At 47.8% G+C, this 16450-nt stretch overlaps 2 protein-coding genes across 10 annotated transcripts in view; one reads left to right on the top strand and one right to left on the bottom strand.

The window, feature by feature from the left end:
* Nucleotides 1–1152: 1152 nt before the first annotated feature.
* Nucleotides 1153–8363, top strand: STAR (steroidogenic acute regulatory protein). The gene is made up of 7 exons (XM_003902652.2): nucleotides 1153–1649; nucleotides 3638–3751; nucleotides 4061–4188; nucleotides 5576–5734; nucleotides 5876–6060; nucleotides 6705–6798; nucleotides 7627–8363. The coding sequence occupies exons 1-7, from the start codon at nucleotides 1586–1588 to the stop codon at nucleotides 7738–7740; spliced, it is 858 nt and encodes a 285-aa protein (XP_003902701.1). The 5' UTR covers nucleotides 1153–1585; the 3' UTR covers nucleotides 7741–8363.
* Nucleotides 8364–12887: 4524 nt separating this feature from the next.
* Nucleotides 12888–16450, bottom strand: part of ASH2L (ASH2 like, histone lysine methyltransferase complex subunit) — a 34991-nt gene continuing 31428 nt past the window's right edge. For 3 of the 9 annotated variants that reach the window (XM_017961937.3, XM_009212883.4, XM_009212888.2), the window contains 3 exons: nucleotides 15859–15957; nucleotides 13719–13778; nucleotides 12888–13630 (listed from right to left, as the gene is read on the bottom strand). In XM_017961937.3, the coding sequence (XP_017817426.1) occupies nucleotides 13523–13630; nucleotides 13719–13778; nucleotides 15859–15957 (267 nt within the window). In that variant the 3' untranslated portion in view covers nucleotides 12888–13522. The remainder of the gene's footprint in view (nucleotides 13631–13718; nucleotides 13779–15858; nucleotides 15958–16450) is intronic. The other 6 variants (XM_009212887.4, XM_021942208.2, XM_021942209.2 and 3 more) reach the window with 4 other exon arrangements.

Raw genomic sequence — 16450 nt, 5'->3', positions numbered from 1 at the left:
GCAGTGGCGCGACCTTGGCTCACTGCAACCTCTGCCTCCCGGGTTCAAGTGATTCTCCTGCCTCAGTCTCCTGAGTAGCTGGGATTACAGGCATACGCTACCACTCCTGGCTAATTTTTGTATTTTCAGTAGAGATGGGATTTCACCATGTTGGTCAGGCTGGTCTCAAACTCCCGACTTTGTGATCTGCCCGCCTTGGCCTCTCAAAGTGCTAGGATTACAGGCGTGAGCCACCCGCGCCCAGCCCATGCCCTGTCTTTTCAAGCTTTCAGCACATACCAAGACCCCCAGCCCAGCTCACCCAGACAAAGCTACTGGGGGGAAAGTGTGAGGAAGGGTGTGGGCATAGCCCAGGCCCTCATCTTCTCTCTGCTGTAAGCTGATAGGGCTGCACCCCCAACTCAGCCGTGAGAGGTCATCCTTGCTCCAGCACAGACTCCTGAGAGGACTCCTCACTCAGAACAGGACTTTGGGAAAGGTGGTTTCTAGAAATGGATGAGTAAATAAATGGACAATTGAATATGCCCAGCATCCTGGGGACCGCAGGAGGAACTGTGTACAGATGGCTTGAAGGCCAGAGGCTTGGGTTGTTGTCCTGGCCCTGCCACTGGCCAGCTGTTTGACCTTGAACAAGTCCGTTCCACTCTGTGGACTTCAGGGTCCCCTCCCAGAAGAACAGCAGCCGTACGGTCTCTACTGCCTGGTAAACACCCTGGCTCACTCTCCCGAGACGGTGGTTCTCATAGTGTGTAGTCCACACAACACCTGCATTGCAACCACTGGGTATTTATTTATTTATTTATTTATGATGGAGTCTCACTCTGTCGCCCAGGCTGGAGTGCAGTGGTGCGATCTTGGCTCACTGCAACTCTGCCTCCTGGGTTCAAGTGATTCTCGTGCCTCAGCCTCCAGAGTAGCTGGGACTACAAGGGCCTGCCACCTCGCCTGGCTAATTTTTTGTATTTTTAGTAGAGATGAGGTTTCACCATGTTGGCCATGCTGGTCTCGAACGCCTGATCTCAAGTGATCTGCCCACCTCGGCCTTCCAAAGTGCTGGGGTTATAGGCGTAAGCCACCCCGCCTGGCCAAGGGAAGTTTTTTTCTTTTCTTTTCTCTAGCGCATGTTTCTGAGCCTCAATTCCAGATCAGCTGAGCCTGGAGTTTCTGTAGACAAGGGCTAGAAATCTGCACTTTAAACTCTTGAAAACCACTATGTGCCTTCATCTAAGCTGCCCCTGCTTCTCTCCCCTCCATCCCTCCAGCCTGGCCCTGTCCTCCTCACTCTCCCCTGCACCCTCCCCCACCCCACACTCCCCACAAACGGCCAAAGCAGCAGTGTGAGGCAATCGCTCTATCCTTGACCCCTTCCTTTGCACAGTGAGTGATGGCATTTTTATCTCCTGATGATGATGCACAGCCTTCAGCGGGGGGCATTTAAGACGCAGAACACCAGGTCCAGGCTGCAGCTGCGGGACTCACAGGCGAAGCTTGAGGGGCTCAGGAAGGACAAAGAACCACTTCTTGAGAGAAGAGGCAGCAGCAGCAGCGGCAGCGACCCCACCACTGCCACATCTGCCAGGAAACAATGCTGCTAGCGACATTCAAGCTGTGCGCTGGGAGCTCCTACAGACACATGCGCAACATGAAGGGTGAGCGCTGTGGGAAGGAGGCAATGAGGGGTTGGCCAGCTCTCAATGGATGAGGCTCAGGCCACCCAATTCTGATCCTAGTTGTGCCTCTTACTGGGTGAACCTGGGCAAGTTTCTTCCCTTCTTGAATCTCAAGTTTTCCCCTCGGAAGAAGTGGGCTGGTTACTAAGATATATCCCTTCCAGATTCTGTAATTTCTGGTCTTCCCTCTAGCACTCCAATCTTTTTTTCTCCTTTTCTTTCATTTTTAATCTTTTTCTTTCTTTCATCCTTCTTTCCTTCTTCCTTTCCTTTCTTCCTTCCCCTTTTCCTTCGTTCGTTGTTTTTTTCTTCCGCCTTTTCTTTTTTTTGTTTGAATCAAGGTCTCTGTCATGGAGGCTGGAGTACAGTGGAACAATCATAGCTAACTGCAGCCTCAAACTCATGGGCTCAAACCATCCTCCCACCTCAGCCTCTTGAGTAGCTGGGACTACAGGCGTGCACCACCACAACCAGCTAGTTTTATTTATTTATTTATTTTTATTTTTATTAGAGACAAAGTCTTGCTGTATTGGTCACGCTGGTCTTGACCTCCTGGGCTCAAGGGATTCTCCCACCTTGGCCTCCCAAAGTGCTGGGATTACAGGTGTGAGCCACCACACCTGGCTTACTTTATTTATTTTGAGGCGGAGTCTCACTTGTTGCCCAGCCTGGAGTGCAGTGGCACGATCTCAGCTCACTGCAACCTCCGCCTCCCGGGTAGCTGGGATTACAGGTACACGCCAGGATGCCTGGCTAATTTTTGTATTTTTAGTAGAGACAGGGTTTTGCCTTGTTGACCAGGCTGGTCTTGAACTCCTGACCTCAGGTGATCCGCCTCCCAAACTGCTGGGATTATAGGCATGAGCCATGGCGCTCGGCCTATTTTATTTTTGAGGCAGAGTCTCACTCTGTTGCCTAGGCTGGAGTACAGTGGCACTATCTTGGCTCACTGTAGCCTCTGCCTCCCAGGTTCAAGCAATTCTCCTGCCTCAGCCTCCTGAGCGGCTGGGACCACAGGCATGCACCACCATGTGCGGCCATCTTTCTTGAAGTATTCCTGACTTTGCCTTCCTTCAGAGCTGGACAAGGCTTGTAGCAGGGGTACCCAGGAAAGTCTTGCCCACAGTGCCAGAGTAAATATTAGGCTTGACTCCCACAGGCAAAAAAAGATGGAGGAGAAGAGAGACAGGGGAGTAAGATAGGTGGGCAAGGTAAAGAGAGAAGATGGTGGGGCTGGGAAGACTGTTATCATTGAATACCCAGAAAGGGACAGAAACCAGCTACAAGAAGCTACTTTTGTACAGCTGATTAGCATCCAAGGTCATTTGAATCCTCTGCTGCCACTGAAGGGTACACAAGTCAATCTAGACATGATCTTTCCAATTACACTGGATTGAATTAGCTACCTTTAGAGCGAGAAGCCATGCTTAGATCTGCAGCCGGCAGTGGGGTTGTCCTCACTAGATGGACAGGACTTCCCTGGCCCAGAATCCAGGGACACACAGAGCAGCTCTTGGCATGCAAGCACACAGACTCATGGAAGCACAGATTCATGCAATGCAAGCAGATTCAGGCAAGCACACAGACTCATGTAACCACAGACTCATGCAAGCACACAGACCTCAGGAGTTGTATTCTCCTTATGAAGTAGGGTTTTTCTGGTTGTTTGAACACAGCTTCTTCCCCTTTTAGGGACAGAAACTCCAGCAGGATCTGGTATAGCCCATCTCCAGGCAGGGCCAGGCCTGACCACCCCAGATGGAAGGCAGATTTCCGGACCCTGGAGCACTGCGGTGGGAGTTGGGGGCCTGGCTGTAGTTCAGATCCCTGCTAGAATCCTGTGTGCTCCTGAGCAAGTCACTGCCCTCTCCAAGCCAACTTCCTAATTTGTGACAAGATGAGGGGGTGGAATGGTCCATCTCTAAGCGGCTTTCCAGCTCCTAGACAAGGGTTCTTCCCTTCTGCAGGGCTGAGGCAACAGGCCGTGATGGCCATCGGCCAGGAGCTGAACCGGAGGGCCCTGGGGGGCCCCAACCCTAGCACGTGGATTAGCCAGGTTCGGCGGCGGAGCTCTCTGCTCGGTAAGTGCTGAGGCTTCTGGGCTCCTGGGGCTGGCAGGAGGCTCCTGGGAGGTGATGTGGTGCGTGTGGCCTGGGCTCCCCTCCTGCCCTTCCTTCATTTTGAAAGGACGTTCCCAGCCTAGAGTTCCTCAAGGCCAGATCCCCCTCCGGTCACCTGTGGTGGCTGTGTCTAACTCGAACAGCAGGCTGGCCCCTATGGCTTTAGTCCAGGCTCTTCAGAACAATGAGCAGACCCAGAGCTCCAGGGATGAGAGCTGGTGGAGGCTGGGAGAAGAAGGAAGCTCTGTTTCTCTTTGGCTGTGTACCCAGGTTCTCGGCTGGAAGAGACTCTCTACAGTGACCAGGAGCTGGCCTATCTCCAGCAGGGGGAGGAGGCCATGCAGAAGGCCTTGGGCATCCTTAGCAACCAGGAGGGCTGGAAGAAGGAGACGCAGCAGGTAAGCGTGGGGGAGAAGCCTGTGGTTCCTCCATGCTCTACGGCCATCCTCAAGGCCAGCTGGGGTTACTGTTCTTCCCAGAATTCCTGTCTCATGCAGCAGTCACTGGGTAGCAAGTGGTTTTAACTTGAGAACTCTCCTTTCCTGAGAATATATCCTCAGATAATGCTCTTCCCCCATAAAAGACACCCTGGAGAGTCCTGTTTGAGAAACACTATTCCTGTGTCCTTAGCTATAGAATAGGATTGCATTGTGCACCCACTTGGCAGAGACCATGCAAGGGGGACTCCAAGTGCACGTGAGGCCTCATCGCCCTGGGTCAGATATCCCAACGACGCCAAAGTGCACTGTCTGTGCTGTCAGCCCACATGTGGCTGGGCTTGCAGGGGTGATGTGGGCTCACTCTGCAACAGGCCTGGACTAGAACACAGAGTGGTCCACAGCCTTCTGGGGTTCTCTGCGCTTGAGCACTGACCATCACTGGGGACAGTAACCAGGCTCACGGTAAAGGCTGGCAGCTCCGTTATGGAGATTTTGGTGGCTTTACCTTCAGCAAAAGCTGACATGCTGCCCACTACCCAAAGTTCAGGTAGAACTCCTCCTTCCCTAAGTTCTCAGAGTAATGGAGTTAACAGACTACTAGTTTGGGAGTCAAGGAACCTGGGACTTAGATCAGCACTGCTCTTAGCTAAGGGTCCCTGGACCAATCACTGACCTTCTCTGGCCTCACATTCTTCTGGTGTGGAATGAGGTACTGAACTAAAACAAATCTTGAAGATCCCATTCAACATTCTATGTATCTAATCAAGCTGGTGTAAACCACTTTTCCTATTCCCAGGTTTCTCTCTTGGGATCTTTGAGCTTCTGAAGTCAAGTAAGAGTCTTTTCAGTTGGACCTACCCATACCACCATCATTCCCCAGCAAGACAAAGGGTCCAGGGGAGCTGGGTGCAGTGGTTCACACCTGGAGGACGAGACGGGAGAACTGCCTGAGCCTAGGAGTTTGAGACCAGCCTGGGCAACACAGGGAGATCTCATCTCTACAAAAAAATTAAAAATTAGCTAGGTGTAATGGTGCATGCCTGTAGTCCCAGGTACTTGGGAGGCTGAGGCAGGAGGATTTGAGCCCAGGAGGTTGAGGCTGCAGTGACCCATGATTGTGCCACCTGTAAGCTGGGATTACAGGTGCCCGCCACCGTGCCTGGCTAATTTTTGTAGTTTTAGTAGAGACAGGGTTTCACCATCTTGGCCAGGCTGGTCTCATCCTCCTGACCTTGTGATCCATCCGCCTTGGCCTCCCAAAGTGCTGGGATTATAGGCGTGACCCACCGTGCCTGGCCAAGAATATTTTTGTCTAACCACCTTCTGGGGCTCCTTTCTCTGACAGGACAATGGGGACAAAGTGATGAGTAAAGTGGTCCCAGATGTGGGCAAGGTGTTCCGGCTGGAGGTCGTGGTGGACCAGCCCATGGAAAGGCTCTATGAAGAGCTCGTGGAGCGCATGGAAGCAATGGGGGAGTGGAACCCTAATGTCAAGGAGATCAAGGTGAGCAAAGTCCAGGTGCGGGTGGCAGGGGCCCAGGACAGCCCAGTGTGAATGCTGTATCAAAGAGAGGACCCCTAGCTATGGGGGGTGCTCAGCCCAACACAGGCTGAGTCGTGATTCTGGTTCCCCATGGCCTGGTAGGTCCTGCAGAAGATCGGAAAAGATACATTCATTACTCACGAGATGGCTGCAGAGGCAGCAGGAAACCTGGTGGGGCCCCGTGACTTTGTGAGCGTGCGCTGTGCCAAGCGCCGAGGCTCCACCTGTGTGCTAGCTGGCATGGCCACAGACTTCGGAAACATGCCTGAGCAGAAAGGTGTCATCAGGTAATACGGGCGGCAGGTTCCAAACCCCCCCTTATAACACAGGCCTGCGGGTGCAGACCCAAGCATGTGGACTGCATCCCCAGCTCCAAGAAACCAACCCTTGGTGCACCCATGGCTTCCTTCTACAAAAGAACATACTTATTTACCAAAGGAGGGACAAAGACAAGATAGGCCCTACTTCAACAGCCAAACAGCTTGTCCTGACCCTCCCAGAAAGTTTAAGAACCTTAATCATTTGCTGAAGCATGGGGCAGGGCTGAGGTTCAGCTGGTACGCTCAGGTACAGCTGTAATGTCGACTAAAATATTGAAATAATCCATACCACTCAGTACACCATGGCCTCCTGAATTTCCCAAGGCCCTAGCCCAGTCACCAGCCTGAATCCTTTCCCTGACCTCCCTGTAATCCAGCAACTAAAGGGCACAAGAGGCCTCAGGGGCCACTCCAGCTACAAGCAGCCTTTATTCTGATGAGCTGGTAATCATGCCAATTGCCAAATAATTACCCTTTGCAAAGGGCAGTTCCCTGATAAAACTTAGAAAAGCAAGGTACCGTAGAAACGTGTATCTGTGGTACTAGTGTAAGCAGCCAGTGCAAGAGAGAACTCACAACTGTCCTCCTGACTTGACTTCTCCATTTGCCAGGGCGGAGCACGGTCCCACTTGCATGGTGCTTCACCCACTGGCTGGAAGTCCCTCGAAGACCAAACTTACGTGGCTACTCAGCATCGACCTCAAGGTAAAGGGCATGAGAGGGGGATCTGGAGGGCAGGTGGTAGTGAGAAAAACAGGCTCTTCCCATCCCTACCATGCAACAGAAAGAATCCTCTTCTATTCTGATAGAATCACAGGCTGTAAGACAGGGAAGGGCCTTGAGTGATGGCCTAACTGCTACTCTACCATCTCCAAAGCCTGTGATGGCTCCCTCTTCTTTTTTTTTTTTTTTGTGACAGGGTCTCACTCTGTCACCCAGGCTGGAGTGCAATGGTGTGGTCTCGGCTCACTGCAAGTTCTGCCTCCTGGGTTCAAGCGATTCTTCCGCCTCAGCCTCCCGTGTAGCTGGGACTATAGGCGTGTGCCACCACACCCGGCTAATTTTTGTATTTTTAGTAGAGACGGGGTTTCACTATGTTGGCCAGGCTGGTCTCAAACTCCTGACCTCATGATCTGCCTGCCTTCCGAAATGCTGGGATTACAAGCGTGAGCCACTGTGCTCGGCCCTCTTCTGTCTCACAGTTAAGTTCAACTCTATATGTAGTTACCATTTTAGAAAGAAGGAAACTTAGGTCCAGAGATCTGAAGGGTGAAAAAGGCAATATAACTTGTTCATGGTCACACAGCTGGGAAGACCAGGCTGAAACATCTTGTTGGCTAGTCTTGTGCTTCTGAAAGTCATGACAGCAGAGCAGCAATGCAGTCCTCCCACCCTTGACCAGGCAACCCCAAGGCTGCACCTATTAACAGAGCTTGAAGACCAAGCCCCTGACAGCCTGTTTGTGATAGGGTGGAGTGTCTAGAGTGGGCCAAAACCCACAAGATGGCCAAATTCTCCTACCTCCTACTGCAGGGGTGGTTGCCCAAGAGCATCATCAACCAGGTCCTGTCCCAGACCCAGGTGGATTTTGCCAACCACCTGCGCAGGCGCCTGGAGTCCCGCCCTGCCTCTGAAGCCAGGTGTTGAAGACCAGCCTGCTATTCCCCAGTGGCCCAGCTACACTGGTATGCATGCTCATCAGGAGAATCCCTGCTGGAAGTCTGCAAGTCTAAGATCTCCATCTGGCGACAGTGGGATGGGTGGGGTTAGTGTTTAGAGTATGACACTAGGATTCAGATTGGTAGAAGTTTTTAGCACCAAGAAAACAGGGATGAGGCTCTTGGATTAAAAGGTAATTTAATTCACTGATTAGCTATGACATGAAGGTTAAGGCCCCTAAAATAATTGTAAAACTCTTTTTCTGGGCCCTTACATTCCCCCCTAAAACCATCTTTAAAATGCTAGTGGCTGATATGGGTGTGGGGGATGCTAACCACAGGGCCTGAGAAGTCTTGCTTTACGGCTCAAGAATGCCATGCACTAGCAGTGCGTGTGTACAAAGCAGAATCTCAGAGTGTCTCCTGCAGCCCTCTGCTCCTCCCATTCACTGCACAGCAACACCACAGAACAAGCAGCGCCCCACAGTGGGTGCCTTCCAGAAATATAGTCCAAGCTTTCTCTATGGAAAAAGACAAAACTAATTAGTAGACAGGTTTCCCTATTGCTTCCATAGGCACCCGTCAGAATAAAGAATCACAATTCACACAAAACATCAGTCTGTATGTTTTAATATCGTACTGTTAAAAAAAAATCTATGCGGCTGGGCACGGTGGCTCACGCCTGTCATCCCAGCATTTTGGGAGGCCAAGGCGGGTGGATCACAAGGTCAGGAGATCGAGACCATCCTGGCCAACATGGTGACACCCCGTCTCTACTAAAATACAAAAAATTAGCTGGGTGTGGTGGTGCACACCTGTAGTCGTAGCTACTTGGGAGGCTGAGGCAGGGGAATCGCTTGAACCCGGGAGGCGGAGGTTGTAGTGGGCCAAGATTGTGCCACTGCATTCCAGCATGGGTGACAGAGTGAGACTCTGTCTCAAAAAAAAAAAAAAAATCTATGCTAGTAGATTACAACTCTACACTAGAGGAGTCCTGGACAAAGCTTTCAATTAGTCAAACTAAATTAGACAGGCTCATTAAAAGGAAAAGAGCTACTGGGAAATTATGCAATTCAATTATTTAGACTATGTTACCAGGATCCTTCATAAAAATTTAATTTCCATAAGCACAACCTACATGAGTTTTTAAATTTTTTTTTTTTTTTTTTGAGACAGAGTCTTGCTCTGTCACCCAGGCTGGAGTGCAGTGGCACAATCTCGGCTAACTATAAGCTCCGCCTCCTGGGTTCACGCCATTCTCCTACCTCAGCCTCCCGAGTAGCTGGGACTACAGGTGCCCGACACCATGCCCGGCTAATTTTTTTGCTGTATTTTTTAGTAGAGACGGGGTTTCACCATGTTGGTCTGGCTGGTCTCAATCTCCTGACCTCATGATCCACCCACCTCAGCCTCCCAAAGTCCTGGGATTACAGGCGTGAGCCACCGCGCCGAGTTCTTAAAGAATTCTATAAGCAATAGCTGATTAATGGGCCCTGGAAGAGGAAGATTATAACTGAGAATGTTTATTTACCTAATTAAAATTAAAGGCAGTGCCAAATATGAGAGAATAAACAATATTAGTTAACATTTCTGTTATTTATGATGCCAGTTAGTAGTAAGATAATTCCACAGCTGTCAACTTTGTTTGGGGCTGGCAACTTCTCTGCTTAAATAGGCTAAACTTTAGTATTTTGGGAGAAGTGGCTGGAAGAAGGGGTAATATGGTGAAAGCAAATTTCCTTTCTCAAAAGTCAAGAGAATTTATGCGAGGTGGCTCCCGCCTGTAATCCCAACCCTTTGGAAGGCCAAGGCAGGCGATCGCCCGACGGGGGAGACCAGCCTGACTAACATGGAGAAACCCCATCTCTACTAAAAATACCAAATGAGCTGGGCGTGGCGGTGCATGCCTGTAATCCCAGCTACTTGGGAGGCTGAGGCAGGAGAATTGCCTGAACCCGAGAGGCGGAGGTTGCAGTGATCCAAGATCGAGCCACTGTACTCCAGTCTGGGCGACAGAGCAAGGGTGTCTTAAAAAAAAAAAAAAAAAAATTATACACACACGCACACACTGGGATGGGAGGGTAGGGAGGATGAAAAAAATCACCATCACCACGTGAAAGTTTTCCATTCTTGTTTTAACAGCATTGATGATTTGCACCATTTGGAGACAGAGCTCTGGCTTATTTATTAGAAAGCAGGAACTGGGCACAGTGGTGCCCACCCACAATGCCAGCTACTCTGAAGGCTGAGGTGGGAGAACTGCTGGAGGGCAGTTTGAAACCAGTCTGGGCAAGATAGTAAGACCTCATCTCAAAAAAAAAAAGACAAAGGAGTTGATGAAACCAAATTATGACAAACTAAATTAAAAAACAGCATTAGTGGGAACACTGTGGTATTTATTGAGATATTAAAATTTTACAACTAGTAGAGGTATTTATTATAATTTATTCGGATTGTTTCTTAGTTTATTTTTTGCATGGATAAAGTTATTGTTTACCTAAGTGCCTCAGAGTTGAGAGAGGATAGTTGTAGAAAAGTATTTCTCAAATGGAATTATCATCCACTACCAGCTAAGAGAAAACAGTTACGTGTTTAAAGATATCTTAAAGCAACATATGTTCTAGTTTCAAGAGAACAGGCCGACAGTCAAGAAATGGGCTTTTAACAAACCCACTCGTTTGCTGGATTCTAATTGCCTCCTTCAAACTATGTAATTGTGCCTTTCTGGTCTCTGTGGAGATATTTTCCACTTGTTTAATTTTACACTGGAATAAAACAAGTTATCACTGTTGATCTGATTACAGAAACTATTTTATATAGGACTATGTGAAGAGTAGATATTCTCTGAGCCCTTCAAATGAACTGTATTAAAACACACACACACTTTTGATGTTTGAGAAGAACATCATTACCTGTAACCTTTGATTTGTGAAAATGAAATATATACAGAAAGCTAATTTTATAATTTAGATGGAGAGTGGGTATACAACTTATATATGGTATAATTTCTATTACAAAGAATTAACATTCAGCTTCCTCTAAATAACACCACCCTCATTTTCTTGGAGTCCCTCAAACTCCGATGACCTAGAAGCTTTATAACCAGGTCTGCCCTTGAAGACCAGCTCATGCATTAATAGGTGTCTAGGGCTGAGCCTCAGCCTCCAATCACACTCGACCTGTACAAGTTTTCCTGTTCAGAGATACAGAGTGGCCAAATCAACCTGTCTGGGTGATTCATTAGGAGACAAATACATTAGTCAATGCTACTATGTTAAAATACCAATATTGTCTTGAAGTGTGGGAACTCTCTTAAACAGGAAAATGACAAGATATTCAGAAGAGTCACAGGCTTAACATGGTGACTCTGCAGCAGCATGTCACCCTCCATGTGGTGAGCCACTCTATCTATTAACCAAGGTAGAGAGGTAAATGCAGGAGAGTCTTTGGGCAATCCTGGGAGGGCTGTCTTTGCTGTAAGACTGATGTATTGAAAAAGGAAGACAGGCCGGGCGTGGTGGTTCACGCCTGTAATCCCAGCCACTTTGGGAGGCTGAGGTGGGCACATCATGAGGTCAGGAGATCGAGATGATCCTGGCTAACACAGTGAAACCCCGTCTCTACTAAAAATACGACAAAAAATTAACCAGGTGTGGTGGCACGTGCCTGTAGTCCCACCTACTCAGGAGGCCGAAGCAGAATTGCTTGAACCCGGGAGGCGGAGGTTGCAGCGAGCTGAGATTGTGCCACTGCACTCCAGCCTGAGTGACAGAGTGAGACTCCATCTCAAAAAAACAAAATAAAACAAAACAGAAACAAAAAAAAAAAAAAAAAAGAAAAGAAAAGAAAAAGGAAGACAAGGAAACTATATAGGAATCCAAAAGGAAGGTTTATTTTTTATTTTTATTTTTGGACACAGGGTCATGCTCTGTTGCCCAAGCTGGAGTGCAGTGGTGCAAACATGGCTCACTGCAGCCTGGAACTCCTGGGCCCGAGGGATCCTCCCACCTAAGCCTCCAAAGTAGCTGGGACTACTAGCATGTGTCATCACGTCTGGGTAATTTTTTACAGAGAAGGAGTCTTACTATGTTGCCCAGGCGGTCTTGAACAATCTTTCTGTCTTAATGTCTCAAAATGCTGGGATTATAGGCATGAGCCACGGTGCCTGGAAGGCTCATTCTTACATTTCAGTCTTTAATAGTCTGAAAACCGCCCTTTAGCCATCAGCTAAGGGCAAAGGAAGATAAGCAAGACAGGAAACCACCTGCACATATCAACATCCACGTTCCAAGGGAAGACCAGGAGGGAGACCATTAGCCCTTTTTTTGTTTTGTGTTTTTGTTTTTGTTTTTGTTTTTTTTTTTTTTTTTTAGACGGAGATCTCGGCTCATGTCGCAAGCTCCACCTCCCGAGTTCACGCCATTCTCCCGCCTCAGCCTCCGAGTAGCTGGGACTACAGGCGCCCGCCACCACGCCCGGCTAGTTTTTTGTATTTTTAGTAGAGACGGGGTTTCACCATGTTAGCCAGGATGGTCTCGATCTCCTGACCTCGTGATCCACCCGCCTCGGCCTCCCAAAGTGCTGGGATTACAGGCTTGAGCCACCGCGCCCGGCCGTGTTTTTGTTTTTTTTTGAGACGGAGTCTCGCTCTGTTGCCCAGGCTGGAGTGCAGTGGCCAGATCTCAGCTCACTGCAAGCTCCACCTCCCGGGTTTACGCCATTCTCCTGCCTCAGCCTCCCAAGTAGCTGGGACTACAGGCGCCCGCCACCTCGCCCGGCTAGTTTTTTGTACTTTTTAGTAGAGACGGGGTTTCACCGTGTTAGCCAGGATGGTCTCGATCTCCTGACCTCGTGATCCGCCCGTCTCGGCCTCCCAAAGTGCTGGGATTACAGGCTTTAGCCACCGCGCCCGGCCGCATTAGCCCTTTAAAATTCTTGTTCCTTTCCTCAAGGTGGCAGATTTTCACAGGAAATGGGGTGGCTGATTGGCAAGAATAGGAGCAACAGGAAAGCGGCCAAAACACAAGTCAGAAACCTGGCTCTTCCTCCCAGTGCCAGCTCCCTTCCTCATGCTGCTTACATTTCTGAACACTGTCACCAAGAGGCACCCAACCTGAAGGGAAGCAAAGTGTCACACAAACTTCAAAACAAGTTTTATTTGGGAAGAGTTTCTCATTTTGTTAAAGCTGCAAGCAAGTTTCTTTCACAATTACACTTCTAGAGATCTAGTAGTTTTAGGGATCTCAGTGTTCAAAAGTATATTTCAAAATGAACAACAAAACCAAACCCACACCAAAGGGAAATAGCGTTTAGATTGGTTTGGAATGTGTAGCCATTGATTTCAGGTGTTCTCAGAAACAGGTTACCATTTCCTTGGAAAACAGGTGGGATGGAGTCAATGCCCACAGAAGGAAATGTCTTTCAAATAAGTTACTCAGACAATATTATTCACTCTTTAGAAAATATAGTAGGATAACAAGTCACAGCTGGCAGGGTATGCAGTACAGCACCGATTTCACAGGGAGCTTACACAATCCTGGAGTCAGCGGTTGTTGGCTTGTGGTACACAAAATAAGAGCAGTCACTGGAAGTTGGGAGAAAATGGTGAAAGGCAGGCAGTCTCCTGTAGTCCTACCCAGCCTTTTAACTTGCTAAAAGGAGAGGCTGTGTTTTGTAGCATCTTTGGGAGAACATTTGAGACAGTTCAAAAACAAAAACAAAACCCCCAGTATTATTCCCCAAAAAGTCCTTGACAGAAAAGAGGGACCTGGTCAGGGTTCCCACGGGGGACTGCGCCTCCCATCCACTTCTGTCTCCACGTGATACAAGACGTCAGCCAGGGTGTGCTCTACCACGGCGCCCCAGCCCATGTCACTCATCTGCAGGAGGAATTAGAAACAGAACACGGTGACTAGAGCAGCCACGGCAATGCCGAGGATGCATGCAGGCATTTGTAATGTTACTCACAGGGCGGTAAGTGAGATCCTTCGGAGGATACTTGAAGCATGGTCCAAAATTAATGGAAACCTGGAGCGAATTCAATTCAAGCAGACATGGAAAAAATGAACAAAAAATATTGGAAAAGTTAATTTGACACAGGAAATTTTCACTTTAAACGTGGCTACAATACTCGGGGGATAAATGGAACAAATGAGATATATATTAAATATTACTAAAAGTGGTCAACATCCTGATGTCCATTAAGAATTAGGTAACTAAAAAAGATCAGTGTTGATTTTTGTTGTCAAAGAAAATAAAAATTCAGGACCCCAATTTGCTCTGTCAAAAGGAAAAAATTAAGCTGAAAGCTGAGTCATGCAAGAAACTGCCTTTCCTTTTGTTGCTAAGCAGACACCTACAGATAAAAGCTTAAATATCCCCATAGGCAGCTACTTTATGTTCACCTTACCTTATGTGAAGTACCGATTTACTAGGCATGAGATGAATACATAATTGACTTTCCCCTATCTGCTCCTTTTCTCTTGCAACATGTGGATGACGATACCCTCCCACTTTCCCCTCCAGCCCGCATTTCCCCTTTATTTTATTTTTTATTTTTTTGAGACAGGCTCTGACTCTATTGTCCAGGCTGCAGCGCCAACAATGTGATCATGGTTCACTGCACCGTTGACCTCCTGGGCTCAGCGGATCCTTCCACCTCAGCCTCCCAAGTAGCTGGGACTGCAGGCATGTACCACCAGGCCTGGCTAATTTTTTGTATTTTTTGTAGACAGGAGTTTTTGCTATGTTGCCCAGGCTGGTCTCAAGGTCCTGGGTTCAACTGATTCTTATATTGGCCTCCCAAAGCACTGGGATTACCACCATGAGCCACTCCGGCCAGCCCTTTTTTTTAAAATTTTTAAGTCATCAAATTCATCCTTGGAGAAAGGCACAGACCACAGACTGTTTCTGTGATTCTATGTTTTTTTCTTATGGGCAGGTCCTTAACTTTGGCAAAATAAACTTCTAAATTGATTGAGATCTGTCTCAAGACAGTTTTTGGTTTACACTGTTTACAACCTAAAGATTTCCTTTTTTTTACCTGCTTCAATGGTGCCTACTGACAGACTGAAAATACATGGAAATCTTCATGCATTTTCTTTCTTTTTTGAGACGGAGTCTTGCTCTGTCACCAGGCTGGAGTGCAGTGGCATGATCTTGGCTCACTGCAACCTCTGCCTCCCGGGTTCAAGTGATTCTCCTGCCTCAGACTCCTGAGTAGCTGGAATTACAGGCATGTGCCACTAAGCCCAGCTAATTTTTGTATCTTCAGTAGAGATGGGGTTTCGCCATGTTGGCCAGGCTGGTCTCGAACCCGACTTCAAGTGATCCGCCCACCTTGGCCTCCCAAAGTGCTGGGATTACAAGCGTGAGCCAGTGCACCCGGCTCCAACTTTTCTATATATCTACATCTGTGTCTACCTACCTACCTACCTACCTACCTATATATTTTTAAGACCAATAGACCCTAATGATAGTACCCTTCTTCATGCTGGATCATATTTAAAAAAAAAAAAAACCTGCCAGATATAGTAGCTCATGCCTATCTGTAATCCCAGCACTTTGGGAGGCTGAGCTGGGAAAACTGCTTGAGCCCATGACTTTGAGACCAGCCAGGGCAATGTAGTGAGATCCTGTCTTTACCAAAACAAAAACCAAAAAATGAGCACACCCCAGCTACTCAGGAGGCTGAGGTGGATCATTTGTGCCCAGGAGGTCAAGGCTATGGTGAGCCTATGCAGCAGAGTGAGACACTGTCTCAAAAAAAAAAATGAAGGTAAGCAACAATGACTAATAATGGTGGGTTATCATGACATCCCACCAGGAGGATCTGTGTATGTGCATTTTTATCCTTCCTACTGAAGAGTAACACCACACCACGCACTCAAAGGAAAAGTATAGCACACACTAATTGCAGGACCTTTTTCTATCCAGCAAATACTCCCTAAGATGCCCAAGCTGTTTTTGGACTAAACAGTAATGGTAGCAACACACGTGCAACTCTAAGGCTGCTTGGATTTCTTTCCAGCACTCAGTAGCTTTGTTATCGCAACCCATTCATCTGCTTCCCTCAAGTTTTGCCCATGGGATGGAAACATGTACGTACCGTGCAGCTCTTGTACAGTGAGATGGCTGGAAAGTAAACCCCCTCAAAAATATCTTTGTAAGCCACACCTTGATTGACACCATTTTTATAAAATATTATCTGGAACAAAAACCATGATTTTACTTCAGAATTGTAAAAAAGAACAAAAAAAGAACTCTCTAGGAAAATATGTTAGAAGTGCTGCTGCCAGACTGCTAATCACACACCCAAAGACAGTACATAACTTGTGTAATAACAACAGTATCTTCAATTTTTATAATACTTTTGATTTTTCAAGCATGTTAATCTGCACTATTCAGGCTTCTTTTTTTCTTTTTTGAGACAGGATCTCACTCTGTCACCCAGGCTGAAGTGCAGTGGTGTGATCTTGGCTCACTGCAGCCTCAACCTCCTTGGCTCAAGTGATCCTCCCACATCAGCCTCCCAAGTAGCTGGGACTACAGGCATACACCACCATATCCAGCTAATTAAAAAAAATTTTTTATAGAGACAGGATCTCACTATATTGCCCAGGCTGGTCTCAAACTCCTGGGCTTTGTTTTCTGAATTCCTGTGCTACATACACCAAACAGTTCTATATTTTATTATTCAT

Source organism: Papio anubis, chromosome 8, assembly GCF_008728515.1.
Source record: "Papio anubis isolate 15944 chromosome 8, Panubis1.0, whole genome shotgun sequence".
Classification (NCBI taxonomy): Eukaryota; Metazoa; Chordata; class Mammalia; order Primates; family Cercopithecidae; genus Papio; species Papio anubis.
Note: the sequence above shows the minus strand (reverse complement) of the source record. Positions and strands in the feature narration are given on the sequence as shown.